At 34.5% G+C, this 15,059-nt stretch overlaps 3 protein-coding genes across 5 annotated transcripts; 1 reads left to right on the forward strand and 2 right to left on the reverse strand.

Annotated features, from left to right (window-relative positions):
* Positions 1-465: 465 nt before the first annotated feature.
* On the reverse strand, positions 466-2,909 carry LOC107469096 (30S ribosomal protein S10, chloroplastic). Its single transcript, XM_016088476.3, has 4 exons — positions 2,747-2,909; positions 1,881-2,241; positions 1,151-1,210; positions 466-1,049 (listed from the first exon to the last, which is right to left on the reverse strand). The coding sequence occupies exons 2-4, from the start codon at positions 2,136-2,138 to the stop codon at positions 738-740; spliced, it is 630 nt and encodes a 209-aa protein (XP_015943962.1). The 5' UTR covers positions 2,139-2,241; positions 2,747-2,909; the 3' UTR covers positions 466-737.
* A 423-nt stretch (positions 2,910-3,332) lies between these two features.
* Positions 3,333-7,550, forward strand: LOC107469097 (signal recognition particle 19 kDa protein). Of its 2 annotated transcripts, none has more exons than XM_052254998.1 (4): positions 3,333-3,688; positions 5,971-6,163; positions 6,257-6,356; positions 7,135-7,550. In XM_052254998.1, exons 2-4 carry the CDS (start codon positions 5,981-5,983, stop codon positions 7,269-7,271), a joined length of 420 nt encoding a protein of 139 aa, XP_052110958.1. In that variant the 5' UTR covers positions 3,333-3,688; positions 5,971-5,980; the 3' UTR covers positions 7,272-7,550. The 2 variants fall into 2 exon arrangements, with proteins under 2 accessions (XP_052110958.1, XP_015943966.1); XM_016088480.3 differs by having other exon boundaries at positions 3,335-3,594.
* Positions 7,551-8,167: 617 nt separating this feature from the next.
* Positions 8,168-9,945, reverse strand: LOC107469098 (kinesin-like protein KIN-12C). 2 transcript variants are annotated; one of them, XM_016088481.3, is made up of 6 exons: positions 9,773-9,945; positions 9,612-9,686; positions 9,477-9,529; positions 8,900-9,011; positions 8,703-8,810; positions 8,168-8,624 (listed from the first exon to the last, which is right to left on the reverse strand). In XM_016088481.3, the coding sequence occupies exons 1-5, from the start codon at positions 9,830-9,832 to the stop codon at positions 8,703-8,705; spliced, it is 408 nt and encodes a 135-aa protein (XP_015943967.1). In that variant the 5' UTR covers positions 9,833-9,945; the 3' UTR covers positions 8,168-8,624. The 2 variants fall into 2 exon arrangements, with proteins under 2 accessions (XP_015943967.1, XP_052111873.1); XM_052255913.1 differs by having other exon boundaries at positions 8,168-8,810.
* Positions 9,946-15,059: the final 5,114 nt, after the last annotated feature.

Below are 15,059 nucleotides of genomic sequence, written 5' to 3' on the forward strand. Positions count from 1 at the left end.
AAAAAAACCAAAAAAAAAAAAAAAAAAAGCAGCAGCAATAATTGTGGTCAAGCAACATAAAGAAGAAGTAGCTACAAACTTGTATATGTTTTAATTTTCGCCCTCTTTTGTATTCGTAAACTCATAATTATATTAACTTCTTTTAAGAACTATCATGTTATTTTATTCATTTACTAAAGGTTAGTGAAGGATTGCAAAGAAATTAAAAGTATGTGTTTTGCAATTCTTAACTTTTTTGTAATGAAATCTCACCGATGAATTCATCATCTTTAGACCAGTCTACATAACGAAAGAAATATACTTGCTTGTTTTCATCAATTTTACCTGTTTAGAGTATTATTGTATATGACTATAACTTCAGTTAGCGATAAGTACCAATTTACAAACAATTATATATGAAATGATTAAAAAACATGCTCCATGTAAGGTCAAAATTCATATTAATGCACCTCTTTTTTATAAAGATTATTTTAACCAAAATATTGTTGTAATTCATTCTACAAGCATTACAATTTGAAATGTTTAAATGTTACAACTCTGTGGACTAAGTCTATAGGGTTGAAATAAATAATGATATAAATAAATAGATATAGGTAAATACAGGCTTTACTAACTTGAAAAAGTAAAATATTCTAGGATTCCTTCATTATAAATTACACTTGATTTGCATGTGGATCAATCACATTACAAACACAGAATAAAAATTCACACCTTACATGCCGTAAAATGTCGATAGCTCAGAGCTTGACCTCTACATCCACACCAGCAGGAAGATCAAGCTGCATCAGAGAATCTATTGTTTGTGCTGTAGGATACAAAATATCAATGAGACGCTGATGTGTTCTGATCTCAAAATGGAATCGAGCATCCTTATGTACATGTGGCGATTTAAGAACACAATAAATTCTCTTCTTAGTTGGCAATGGTACAGGACCCATGGTTTTTGCATTGGTATTCCTTGCTGCATCTAGTATCTGCTTGCAAGAATCCTCTATCAAGGGCACCCAGTAAGACCTAAGTTTGATTCTAATCTTCTGCTTAGGCGCCATCTGAAAATGGAGGGAAAATTTCAGATAAACTGAAATTGATAAGGAATTAAGGAAAACAGTTACCAATCGGGAACAAGATATAACAAAGTTGATGAATATACCGTATCCGGATCACCACCAATGCTAATTGAGGAAGTGGTACGAGTGTCTGAATCTCCAACCTTAAAAAACAACACAACAAAATCAACAAAACCACCAAATTGATTCAGGAGAAGTATGAATGGATATCATTCATTCATAGCTAGGCCGGATATCATTTTCTTTTTTTCACAGAATATGATTTCTTATTAACACTCTTGGAAATTCAGTTCCAAAAACTGTGAATTTACAAAGACCAAATAACATTGTTTGATTCATGTATACAACTCAATCTAGTGGGAAAGGATTATATTTATAAATCAGTACTTACAAGTTCATTGTACATTCCAATCTTAAACCCTCAACAGAAACTTGCCTTTGATAAGTGTGTCTCTTAGCTTGAACTATAAAATTTTAACCTAAACATATGCATAGCTATCCTTTCCTAGAACATTATATCCACCTAATGGTAGAAATTTTCTATCTAGGCTCCTTGTCCTAATCCATAATTGAATCCACAAAACTAAAGGAAAATCATAGAGCTAAGATCATTCATTCGCTAAGTTCATTCATTCAACGTTGAATTCAATCTCATTCTAGTGACCAAGCACTCTGAGAAACAAATCAAACAACATACATAGATATATACTATATTACATTGCACAATTTCCAATTATCATTTTCACCATCCAGAAAACTCAAGTTATCCGAATTCGAATGAACAAAAAATGAAGAAATGCGATATGCACAGACCTGAAAGGTGGTGGCCTCAGATTCATCATCACCAAGGGTTTCTGGAGGTACGTCTAGCGGTTCCTCGGAATCCAAAACTTCAGGCGCGGCATAAACCCTAGTTGATGAGTGAAGCAGCTTAGGGGTTCTGAGCTTGAAGGTGTTACCAGATTGAAAGCACAAAGCCGAAAACTTTGGGTTGGAAGAGAGCGAGGAGGAAGAGGTAGAGAGAGAAAGAGGAGGAAGTAGCGCCGCAGAGAGAGAAGAAACCATCGCCATCGAAGAAGCTCTGAGGTGAAGAAGCTCCTCTACACTAAGTTTGCGAGAACCGGACCAGTCAATAAACCGATAAGGTCACTGGTTTAACGGCTCACTGATTCGACTGGAATTCAATCAGAATTCAACCGATTTAATTAATTATCACAGCGTTTAGCAAAAAAAATTAACTCAGCTTACAAACTTTCATCACAGTGCTTACAAAACTACTCAGCAAACCAAATTAACTCAGCAAACAAAAAATTTATGAATAGAATTAAGTCAATTAACTCAGCAACAGAATTATCACAGTGCTTATGAACAAATATGAACAAAATTATGAATAAAATTATGAACAGCAAACAGAAATTTTATGAACAAAATTAACAAACTACACAACATTTAATATTATCATTGTTTATGAACAAATATGAGCAAAATTATGAACAGCAAACAGAAATTTTATGAACAAAATTCACAAATTACACAGCATTCAATATTATTAGTGCTTATGAACAAGTATAAATAAAAAAGTGAACAAAATTATGAACAGCAAAGTGACTGTGTTTAACAAACTACACAGCATTCAATATTCTCAATATTCAATGTTCTCAATTTATCAGAGTACTCACCGGCTGCGACGAGGAAGGGCAGTGACAGAAACACAACGGCGACACACAGAGAGAGAGATCTCGAACAGAGGAGACGGCCAACGAGCTTCCAAACGACGGCGACGGCTGCGGTGGCTGTGTGAGTAGGTGTGGCTGCGGTGGTTTCCTTCTTTATCCATTTGTTTTCTAAATTATTATTTAGAAAATAGTTTGGGCCTAATTACTGTTCGAGGCCCATAACTCAGTGTTCAACTTCATGTGGATCATTGTTGAAGATACAGCCCAATTTATTGACCAAAAACGGTACTGCCCAATTTCAATTTTTGTTACATTCTATTTATTTCGACAGTAACAATTTTATATTTTAACAATAACACTAAGCGCAGCCGAGGCTTGGGTTGGATGGTCACTTTGTGTGCCTCCCATAGAACTGCACCGGGTTCAAGTCCTCATGGAGGAATATAGAATCATTTAAGTGTACTCTCATATAGTGTGTGTGAGTGTGTTGTGTGGGTGTGTAATACATAGGTGTATGGATGTAATGCCTAGGATTGGGGTTGTCCAATCCACTTGACCAAAAAAAAAAAAGAAATCTAGAATACTTAAGTCCTTAACCCACTAACTGTGAATACCCTCTCTCTCTCTCTAAGACTTCATGCCCAACCAGCAGCTGCAGCCGGCGCCCAGCCCCGCCGTCGCCGAACTCTTCTCCTCACATTGTCGTCGGCAGTGACAGACAGAGGGTCAGATCGAAGTTCTTCTCCTCTACGTCGTCGCCTCTGGACTTGCAGATCGAAGCTTGTGGCCGTCTTCTCTACGTCGACATAGTCTCCTCTTCAAGCCCGATCAGTTTGATTCCTCCCTCGCTGGTAAGTTTGCTCGATCCTCGTCTGTGTCTCGCCTTTCCTCCCTCGCCGTCAGCTTGGTTTCTCTCTCGCGGGTTTCGTTCCTCTTTCACCATATGTATGGTTCCTCCTTCGCGGATTTCGTTCCTCCTCCGTCACCGTATACTTGGTTCATTTTTTTCTTTGTTAATTTCTATGATTTTAAATTTCTTTGTTTGTATGATTCTGAACCTGAAATATTCAATTAATGAGTGTCTGATTATTTTGTTATTTTTTTTAATTAATTTTGTATGAAAAATTATGATAATAATTGATTTCATGTCCTTATTGTTGATGCTGTTCTGTTTGTTAAATGGCTCTGTTGATGGTAGTACTTTGTTAAACTTTTTGATGGTTAATTTTTTTTTGCTGAGTTAATCTTCTGATCGTGGTGTTATGTATTTTGCTGAGTTAATTTGTTTAAAACCAATTCTAATTGTGGTGTGGAGATGGAACAACTTAAAATAAATTTTTAATGANTAAATATTTAAAATTATATATTAAATTTTTAATAATTTATTTTATATTTAACTAAACTGGTTGACCCTCGGTTGAATTTCGGTTAAATTTTTTATTTTTATTTATTTTCTAAAGCAAATATGGATATGCTGCAACTTCTTCTAACTCCTATTAGTTAGTTCTGATCCCAGGCTCTTTGTTTGTTCTACCAACAATAGAAAACATAAACAAAAAAGAAAAAAATTTACCCTTTTTCATCCTTTGATGGAATTGAGACTTGAACATGAAAAATCCTATTTTTGTGGCTCCCTTTGAAAAAAATGGGATTCTTTACATCTGGGTCTTTTTGTATGCCACTTATGACTGAATGTATGGTATCTGTGTTGATAACTCAGATGTTCATGTTTTTCTAGTATTAAGGCATGTTTAGCTTTTGATTTGAGAGTTTTTGATTAACTTAGATAAGTTAGTTAGTTAAGAATGAAGGAAGTTGAACAAACTAATAGATTAGTTGTTGAAAGATGTCAGAGTTCTTAGTATTTTATCTCAGCCAGGGGATCAAGTTCAGAATAGGAATTTAATGGTGGAAACTGGTGAAAGCTGTGTTATTAAGGTTCAAGAAAGTTGCTTTTTTGCTTCACAATGGTTTGGGTCATGCAAGAGTGAGGAAGCATAGAAAGCTTCAAGTACCCTTTTCTCAAAGCATACTCTTAGATAACCCGAATTGCTTCAAGAACAACAACCACCACCTTAATCATGATCAATCAAAGAAAGTACTGATGCTGCCTGAAATTTTGATAATCCTTGTTAATCTTTGAAAAAGTTTGTTGCTCTTGTGTAACTTTTTATTGTGTTATTGTGATTTGATTATTGGTGTTGCTTTATTTTAAATTTTAATTGGTGTTGTTGTCTTGTAAGTTGTAATTTGCTATAATTTCGTGTAATTTTTTCTTAGTGTGCTGATCTTATAATTTGTTAATTGTTCTTGTGTTATATGTTAACTTGTTTTAATTCTTTGTTGTGTTTGTCCTTGTGGTACGAATTCTTCTTATTTGAAGGCTTTCTTTTTGGTTGTGAATAAGCCGGCATTTGACTTAGATAAACTTTTCTATGATGCTGTTTTTATATATGAATATTTAATTATTTTTTAATTCTAAGTCATTCAATTCGTCTGTTAGGTACTATGCCTCTAGCTTCATTATTGTCATTCATCAGTGATTAATTGAACTCCAATTTATTTTATTGCCTCTACTTCATTTGTCTTAGTTTAAGGTGGATATGAGTTTTTTAAATATGGTGATATGGTGACAAAGTTTTATCTTTGTTTCTATCTTATTTTCCCATATAAAGTATGAGTATCATGTCATTATGCAATAATAATAATTTAATCTTAGTCATCAAATGATATACATCATGGTACTTGGATGTTTGCTTCTTATTTTCTGGGAAGTTCATCAGTTTCTTGGCTATCCCTTTTAATACTTCGAGACTTCATTTATTCAAGTTTCGGCAAATGCTACATTATTTATTTGAGTTTTGACAAATGCTACATTATTTCTTCAGAGATTAAAGATTGATTGTTAATATTTTGATGTTTGGACTTTTTTAGGATATTTATTTATAATTTATTTATTATTTTACTATAAATAATTTTTCTAGTTGAACCACGGTTGGACTGGTTGAACTAGTGAACCAGTGAAACAGTGACTAGAGCAGCTTGATGACCGATCCAGTTTTCAGAACTTTGGTTTATATTAAGACTATAATTATGTTTTATTGTGTTTATTTATATTTTATTTATTATTTTATTATAAAACGATTATTCCGGTTGAACCATGGTTGAATCGGTTAGACCAGTGAATCAATGACTTAATGCGGTTTGATGACTGGACCGATTTTCAGAACCTTGATAATGAACGTGGATGGTGAATTGCCGAATATAAAGAGGTGGATTGTGTTGTACCCTATTTACATGAATTCGAAGAAGACGATGGCAGAAGGAAGACGAATTGGACTCAGCAAAGCTTGCGAGAATCCCACGTGTGCTGAAATTGGCGATTGCTGCAGCTATCTGAAACTCCCTTTTGCAATTGAGGTATCTTTAAAAAATTTAAAATTTTTGGGTTTTATGAATATTTATTGCTATTAGATTTTTATTTATGTATGATAACTTTGTTGATGAACACAGATTGACAAGGCTTACCCGCGTGATTTCATGCAAAAAGGGAGAGTGAGGGTGTTGCTAAAGAAGGAAGATGACACTCTTTTTAATCCCACTATCTCATCCAGTAAGTTGTTCAATATAGATTTGTAATCAAATTTTTGTGACTACCCATTTTACTTTATGTTTATGTAAAGTTAAATCAATGTAGTACTCTGATATTGTTTTTCTCTAACATCAATAGCTGTTGGGTATTGGCTGAATCATGTGTCTTAGATAGTTCTTGATGTGTATGATATTGTCACTTGTAAAATTGAATTGTTTACTGTTGAATGTTCAATCCAAGTGTTCCTTGACTTTTGTTATCTACAAATAGTCATGGATTGGGTTGCAAACCTCAATATGAAATTCCCCTAAATCAATTAGATTAAAGTCTAGCCCAGGTGTTGCTTATTAGGGTGGCATATTTTTAGGTCATGTTTATTGGTGACTATAGAGTTGAAAGTTTGACAAGACTCAATTCGTAAAATGTCGTTTCCCTTTGTAGCATTGGTAGTATCCTAATACTTTCGAATCTTGATGTATTTACTTGTTGCTAGCTTTGGAGTTGATGAGAATCATGTCTTGATGTTGGATGGTCTTAGTTGTTGATAGTAATTTATTCCAAATAACATTAACCACGACATGAGGTCGTGGTAGATTTTTCTTATGCTGCTCCATGGTTTTACCATGTGGTAGGTTACTGCTATTAGTTTTCCCTTTTCCATAGATGAGAGAGAGCTGCTTCACCGAGGCTAAAGTTTAGAGTCCATATTAGAATGTTGAGAAAAACATTTTTATAGTTACTTCTCATTTGTTGCACATACATGACAAATTATTGAAACTGGTTGTTATTTTTCTTGCAGGAAAACAGCTAATGCTTCGTGTTGCAGACATGGTACCCAAACATCATGGAAGGACAAAGAAGCAGGAGGCGGCTGTGTCAACATCAAATGCAGGAGCTTCCAACAAATCTGGGAAAGGTGGAAAAAAGAGGAGATGATTTTTAAAAATATTATCTTAATTATTGGATGTATTGTTGTAGGGGTAATTTGTCCTAATTGAGTTCAAGTTTTTACCACCCGAATGAGTGTCAATGTATTTATAAACCTTCACCAAACAGTTTCAAGGGTAGTGCACTTGATTATAGGACATTTTATTCATATAATCCAACATTGCCACATTGGTAAAACTCTTTTTCTTCCCTTTTGTCGAGGAAGAATCACATTATGTTTGTACTTTACAATCAAGAAACAACTAATAGAACATGCATTTTGTTTTTTCTGGATCCATTATAAAAGACATTTAATCGCATATATGCAAAAGTATATAATTGTGCATCCATCATATATCAATGTTGAATACAAAACTAATTTTTATTTCTAGTTTGTATTATGGTTTCTTCAAAGTTTGTGAAGTTTGTTGAAACACTCTTAGTGTAGAGTAGTTTTACATATGTATCTAATAACATAATAGTAAATTAACAAAAGTAACTATTTTTTACATTGACCATGTGAATAGTGATCCAAAAGATTGGATATGATTGCACCACATATTTTACAGTATCAATGCATGAAAATTAAACTCAATTAATTTCTTGATTTTTATGATTCCAAAAGCTGTCTTTTAATTAAATAGTATGAACATAGTTTTGAGAAGTTGCTTTGCTAGTGTGACAAGGGTTATATTGAAGAATAGATTTCTATTCTGGTTTCAGAAGTCTATGCCAGATAAAGCAGTACAAGCATGTTTATGAAGAGTGTTGTCCTCGTTTTACTTGCTACAGAAACCAAAACACATTGTACATTCTGTTTAATTAAAAATATTCAAACATGATACATCGGCGTGCATGAATTCAACAAATATACTATGAATCAATTGAATTACAAGCCTCTTCCCTTCTCACAACTTCCCAGTGTTCACAAGACAATGACAACAATGTTGTCCTAATTTATTGAACGCATACAAAATACAAAGCAAGTGAAAATGCACCTTTTCAAAAAATTCCAGACTTTTTCCCTCACTATTTGGCTGTGAAGTGTTTGCAAATGCCAATATTACAATTGTTCTATGCACTCACATTTTTATGCAACCAAATACACAAGGAAATAAATGTACAAAATTGAAGGATTCAATTTTGGTTGAATCAATTCAAAAACCAGACTGGCATCTGTATAGTTGAAGTTAAATCCTGCAGCTTCAAACAAGAGAAATCCAGTTTATACCCGTGTGAATCACTGCCAGCTGATTTACAATACCAAGCAAGTTCTTCACTAACTCGAGAAAGTCGTTCAGCTTGTGAAAACCTCCTATTGAGTCCATTGTTACTGGAATCCAAAGCACCCTTACCCTGTACCTATAAACCACAAAATAAAAGGAACATGAGTAAGAAGAGGGGTAAAAAGTACCAAGCACTGAAGGTTAAGAAGCATGCCTAAATCCTTAACAACTGAGAAAGATGTTGGGTGATTTGTTTCCCAATAAGTTTTTTGAGCATGTCATCCAATTCTGCAATCTTCCTCATTAGGTTGGTCTTATTCGTCTACAAGAAGAGGCAGTAAATACGGTGAACAACAAATTTGTAATTCTAGTGTGGATGTGTGTTGCTCACAATTGCATCTTGTGTCATACCTTCAACATTTCATTCTGTGCAGAAAGCAACTGATCTCGCTCTTGAAGTTGCTGCACTGCAATTTGAGCAGCAATTACATCTTCGTCTTTAGTTTTGAGTTCCGATATGCAGCTGGGTGACAAATTTAGCAGTAAGAAAATTATGTACTCTCCCCCATAAAAAAGTAGTAAGAAAATTGAAAAACAAATTTGGTGCAACTTTAAGTTTATAAATTAGAGTTAACCTCTAAAGTTGTCTCTGAAATTGCTGACTTGCACTGACATATTTCCTCAGATCCTAATTGTACTATTTTAGTCATTCAGATTCGAAAAAATGCAATACGCTAGTTGCACACCCTAAACCCTAAATGTGGTGTGTTTCAGTAAACATTAAGCGAGAGTAGCATGCCACCATTTATATGGAATTTTACAAAATAAGAAGTTCCTATGCCTGGTTGATAAGTAAACATTAAGGATATAAGTTATATGATAGATTGATAGGAAACAGCAGTAATACTACAAAAACAGAAAACTAATAGATTCTACAAATATACAGGAAAATAACTTTGCTGACAGATGATTTTCCAAATGTACTAACCTTTCTCTTTCTTCAAGGAGATCATTCAGCCTCAGGTTGAGGTTCTCTTTTTCCTAATGACAAATTGTGAAAACTAAGATAAACAGGTGACTGAAGGGTGAAAAATAGTTGGGTCATAATCTCAGCACTAGGTACCTTTGCAGAATATTCTTCTCTTTGATGATGAGCATCTTCTAACCATTTTACAATTTGATTTTGATCTATCAAATCCTAAAACATATCACAAGCAAAATTGCAACACAATCAGGAATTGCATCCAGGAAATCCCACAATTTGAGAAAGAAGCTGAAACTTACAGCATAGTTGGTAATGTCCAGTTTGACACCTAGAGGGTCTCGAATGACATCTTGAGTCATGCTTTCAACAGCAGCAAGCCTTGTTTGCAGCCTTCACACCTAATCCAATATAAAATTTTAATCCATTTTCATCATTATGCGCTTTAGAATACATACTATCCCGTACCCACAACCATTTTTGAGGAACCTCAAAGGCATACAGCCACCAATAATGATCAATATAGACGTGGAAAAACCACTGCGTTGTAAACAAATGTATCAAAATAGTAACATGCAAGCATTAGTTCGTTCAATGGCATCAAACACCTAGAATAAGAGGCAAGAACCATAGAGTTTTTAGTATAATTAGGCAATGCATTGCTTAATGAACCAGAGACATCCACAATTTCATCGCTAAAAACAAACAATCACAAAATTCTTAACACCTGAAACCTGTTGAGAAATATCTAAGGAAACAAAAGCCAATCACTTCTCAATTAAGTACACACAATCGCAAATACTTAAGACATGAAAACTCAGAAACATATTTAGAACCATCCAATTCGCAATGAAAAAAAAAATATTCTAATGCCGTTCAGAAGCAACATCTACGTAAAAACCATTGCGTTGTAAACAAACGTATCAAAACAGTAACATGCAAGCATTAGTTCGTTCAATGGTATCAAACACCTAAATAAGAGGCAAGAACCATACAATTTTTAGTATAATAAGGCAATGCAATGCTTACTGAACCAGAGACATCCACAATTTCATCACTAAAAACATACAGTCACAAAAATCTTAACACATGAAACCTGTTGAGAAATAACTAAGGAAACAAAAGCCAATCAATGCTTGTTGAGTTAAGAAATTAACTAAATTAATTAATGATGATAAACATTATTCTATTGGGCAAGTTAAATAATTAGTTTTGATTATTTATGATTAATTGTTGCAGGCTAAATATTATTATTGTAGCAGCCCAATATAAAACAAGTGAAATCCACTGGTGGGCTATACAAACAAAGGAAGCCCAAAATAATTCAAAGCAATGAAACCAGCTGAGCCAAAGAAATCAAATGGGTTACTTGATGGATATCCGATCCAAGCCCATTGGCAAGCAAATCCCTCCAATTTGCTTTCACCAAAATCAATGTTCACTTTTTTTCTCTTGGTCAGAAATCAGAAAAGTGAGAGAGTGCTTAGTTCCTAAACTATTCACAAAAGAAGAAAGAAAGAGAAGGTTAGGCAAGAAAGGTTGAGGTCAAATCAGCAAAAATCAAACAAAATCAAGCTAAGGCAAAGGTTAAAGGCAACACATTTTCTATTGTATACATATTGCTTTCTTCTCCTTCTTCCCAACTCTCTGCCAGTCCAAAATGGGATACATGGGAAAGATGATTTCTGTTCTTCACTGCTGTGCATCTACGGTCACAAGTGTGTCTTGGGGACCAAGTTATTTTTCAATGGCAAAGATATGGGTTTACCATTAAAGATATCTGTTTCTGTTGTTCTGTGGCTTTTGGTCAATAAGAGAAGGCCAGAACCAAAGTTTCTATCTTGAGGATTAATGGGAATAAGTGAGATAGTGGGTTGGTGAAGCACAAAGCTCGAGAGTTGACTTAGGAGAGAACAACTCAGCAACATGCAAGGAGATAAAAAAGAAGTGGGTTCACCATTCAGAAGCCAAGGAGAGATAACCAGTGTTCTTGAGGTGTATGTTCTGAGAAGAGCTCTCTGAAGAATTTCATCCACTTGGACAGTGCTTCCTAGTCAAAGAAGAATTCTGCCAGAATGAAGAACTGAATCAGAGACTAGCAAATCTGGTTTATCACATAGCAAAGAGGTTGTTGAAGCATCAATCTCCTTCATGTTTTACAGATTGTAATTCTCTTTTTAATGTTTATCTTTCTGTAATTTCTTGAGGTAAAAAGGCTGAATGAGAAAGTCATTGAAAGAGCCTATGAGTGGAAAAAGGCAAAGAGATACACATGAGTGAAAAGCCTAGAGTTATTTCATGTTTCTTTAGGTTAAGTCTGTGTCTTGTATATTGTACTTGTGAGGTACCCTTTCTTAGTTGGGTTAGCACTAAGAGTAAATAGTTAGATATTAGCATAATCAAGTCAAGTTAGGTTAGAACTTGAGAGTGAAAGGATTGTGTCAATTCTGTGGAATTGGTGTATGTAATACTTTAATTATAGTGGAAATTCCACCATTGTTGTGGTGGAGACTGGATGTAGATTGCATTGCAGAAGGCAACTGAACTAGGATACATGATGGTGTCAGCTTCTCTCTTCTCTACTCTATTCTGTTTTTTGATATTCATGAGGCAAAAATAAATTGTCTCATAAATTTTTCGCTGCTGAGTTCAAACAGAATCAGAATTGAAAGTTTGTTTTAAAGGGTTATTTCAGTAACATAAAAGAAGGTCATAGATTTAACCCCCTTTGTCTAAGCCTTCTACAACCTTCAATTGGTATCTAGAGCCAAGGTCTCAAGAATCAAGCTTCACCGCTTGGAGCAAAGGTCCAATGGCAAACAACTTAGGCACAACCACAGTTGCCTATATTCTAACTGAAGGTTAGTCAAACAACAGGCCACCCTTCTTCAACGGGAAGAACTATGCCTACTGGAAAGAGAGGATGAGAATCTTCATCCAATCCATTGACTACAACATATGAAAGATTGTTGTAAGCGGTCCCAAGATTCCAACAAAAATAAGTGTTGATGGAGTGGTGACTCCAAAAGAAGAAGCTGAATGGAATGAGGACGACAAGAAGAAAATGGAGCTGAATGCTAAAGCCATTTACCTTTTTCACTGTGCTATCAGCTTTGAAGAGTATCGAAAAGTGTCTAGATGCAAGACAGCCAAAGAAATCTAGAAAAAACTCCAGGTTACACACGAAGGCACTAAACAGGTCAAAGAAACGAGAATTGATATGCTGCGAAAAGAGTACGAGATGTTTAATACAAAGGATGGAGAAAGCATTGATGAAGTGCTTGAGAGATTCTCAATCATAATCAACAACCTTAATGCTATGGGTGCAAACTACTCAAAACAAATCCTAGTGAGAAAACTCTTTAGAAGCCTCACAAAAGAATGGGAAACCACTACTACTGTCCTAACCGAGAGCAATAACCTAAGCCCTATAACCTATGATGAGCTAACAGGAAAACTCCTTGCCTATGAAATCACACACAAACCCGGACTCAAAGAAAAAAGGAGCAGCCCTCAAATCAAAAATAGAATCAAAAGAGAGTGAGTCTAGTGATGGTATTTCAGATAATGAGCTTATATTTTTTGTTATGAAATTTAGAAGGATGATGAAGAACAAGGGCAAGTACAAGGGTTCAAGCTCAAAGGGACACAAGATGGACTTGAGCATGGTGACTTGTCATCATTACAAGGAGGCTGGACATTACAAGCTAAACTGTCTGAAGCTCAAGAAGGAGGACAAAGGAAGAAAGAAAAGAAAAGAGTGCTCATGGCAGCTTGGGAGAATCTTGAGAATGACTCAAATGAGGAAGAAGATTATGAAGGTGAAAATAAAATCTGCTTTATGGCTGGTAACAATCATCTTGATGAAGTAAATTACTATGACTTGTCTATAGATGATTTACATGTTATAATTGATGATCTTATACTAAACACCTCAAAACTGTTGGATAAGTATAATAAATGCAAATCTGAAAAAGATGTGTTAAAAGCTGAAAATGATTTTTTAAGAGAAAAGGTGAAGGAAACTGAATGTGCTTTTGATATCATTGAAGAAAATAGATTTCTAAAATTTGAACTTGAAAAATTAAAAGGAAAGCACATTGTGGATCCTTCTCAAGAGTTAATTTCTAAAAATGAAAGATTAAATAAAATGATTAAAAGGATGAATAGAGACTTAGCAAAATTTGCTCAAAGTTCTAGTAACTTGGATAAATTGCTTGCAAGTCAAAAACCATTGTTTAAAAAATCTAGTTTAGGTTATGTAACCAAGGAAAGTGCAGTTTTTAATGATTCCTCTATGAAATTTGTGCCTTCTTCATCAAATACTAAATCCACATCCAACAAATCTGGTATTGGATATGTTCTCACACTTGAGGAGAAATTTGATGAAGTTTACACCAGTGAAACTGAGCCTTCACCAAGAACCGAACCTACTTCAAATAGGTCAGGTTTGGGATACATTTCGAATAATGAGGTTGCTTTCAAAAAGTCACCATTTTACAACAAAACCTCATATTCGAAAAGTCCAAAAGTTTTCAAAAATTCTGGTGCAAAGGCTTTTGCAAAGAGGAACAATTATAACAAAAATCAGTTTGTTAAAAGAAATGCACCTCTTCCAAAAACCAGAAAATTTTGGCCCCCTAATCATTTCCAGCATAATAAATCACCTCAATTTCAGCAATATGCATCAGAAAATTACTGTTTTAATTGCAAGAAATTTGGTCACTCACATTCACAATGTTTCATTGAAAAGAGAATTGTGGGAAACCAAATTTACAATATTTTTTGTGATTTCAATGCACTTGGGCAACCAAGATGGATTAACTTCAAAGGATCCAAATTAATTTGGATACCTAAGGTTACTTAAAGTTTTTTAATGCAGATTTTCCTAGCATCCAAGAACAAAAGGGATATGTGGTACTTGGATAATGGATGCTCAAGGCACATGACTGGAAGGTTAACTTACTTCATCAAACTAAACAAGTATGATGGAGGTTTTGTGACCTTTGGAGATGATGGAAAAGGTAAAATAGTTACTGTTAGAAAAGTAGGTAATAATCACTTTACTGTTGGAGATGATGTCTTTTTGGTAAGTGGCTTGAAGCACAATCTTTTGAGTATAAGTCAGCTGTGTGATTTAGGATATTAGTGACTTTCAAAAGACTTGAATGCTGTGTTGTAAATGAAAAGACCAATGAAGTGCTTTTTGTTGCCAAGTGTTGTAATAATGTGTATGGACTTACCCTTGATGAACTAAAGGATCAAAATGTAGCTTGTTTTTATTATAAAGAATCTGAAAAGTGGCTATGGCACAAGAGATTGGGCCATGCAAGTATGTTTCAAATAAACAAACTTGTAAAGAAAGGGTTAGTAAGAGGTCTTCCTTTGATAAGGTTTGACAAAGACATCACTTGTGATGCTTGCCAAATGAAAAAACAAACAAAAAGTTCATTTAAATCAAAGGAAGACATCTCTACTAAAAGACCACTTGAATTGCTACATATTGATTTGTTTGGTCCAACAAGAACTCAAAGTCTAGGAGGTAAACATTATGGTTTAGTGATTGTGGATGACTATTCTAGGTCTGGT

Source organism: Arachis duranensis, chromosome 10 (assembly GCF_000817695.3).
Source record: "Arachis duranensis cultivar V14167 chromosome 10, aradu.V14167.gnm2.J7QH, whole genome shotgun sequence".
NCBI classification, from domain to species: domain Eukaryota; kingdom Viridiplantae; phylum Streptophyta; class Magnoliopsida; order Fabales; family Fabaceae; genus Arachis; species Arachis duranensis.

What these genes read in the sequence shown, in the direction of transcription:
- LOC107469097 (XM_052254998.1), top strand. Translation starts at nt 5,981, where the DNA reads ATGAACGTGGATGGTGAATTGCCGAATATAAAGAGGTGGATTGTGTTG. An exon ending in AACTCCCTTTTGCAATTGAG is followed by an intron (nt 6,164 to 6,256) that starts GTATCTTTAAAA and finishes TGATGAACACAG; the next exon opens with ATTGACAAGGCTTACCCGCG. An exon ending in TAATCCCACTATCTCATCCA is followed by an intron (nt 6,357 to 7,134) that starts GTAAGTTGTTCA and finishes TTTTTCTTGCAG; the next exon opens with GAAAACAGCTAATGCTTCGT.
- LOC107469096 (XM_016088476.3), bottom strand. Translation starts at nt 2,138, where the DNA reads ATGGCGATGGTTTCTTCTCTCTCTGCGGCGCTACTTCCTCCTCTTTCT. An exon ending in CTGAGGCCACCACCTTTCAG is followed by an intron (nt 1,211 to 1,880) that starts GTCTGTGCATAT and finishes TTGTTTTTTAAG; the next exon opens with GTTGGAGATTCAGACACTCG. An exon ending in TTGGTGGTGATCCGGATACG is followed by an intron (nt 1,050 to 1,150) that starts GTATATTCATCA and finishes CTCCATTTTCAG; the next exon opens with ATGGCGCCTAAGCAGAAGAT.
- LOC107469098 (XM_016088481.3), bottom strand. Translation starts at nt 9,832, where the DNA reads ATGACTCAAGATGTCATTCGAGACCCTCTAGGTGTCAAACTGGACATT. An exon ending in GAGAAGAATATTCTGCAAAG is followed by an intron (nt 9,530 to 9,611) that starts GTACCTAGTGCT and finishes ATTTGTCATTAG; the next exon opens with GAAAAAGAGAACCTCAACCT. An exon ending in CTCCTTGAAGAAAGAGAAAG is followed by an intron (nt 9,012 to 9,476) that starts GTTAGTACATTT and finishes TTTGTCACCCAG; the next exon opens with CTGCATATCGGAACTCAAAA.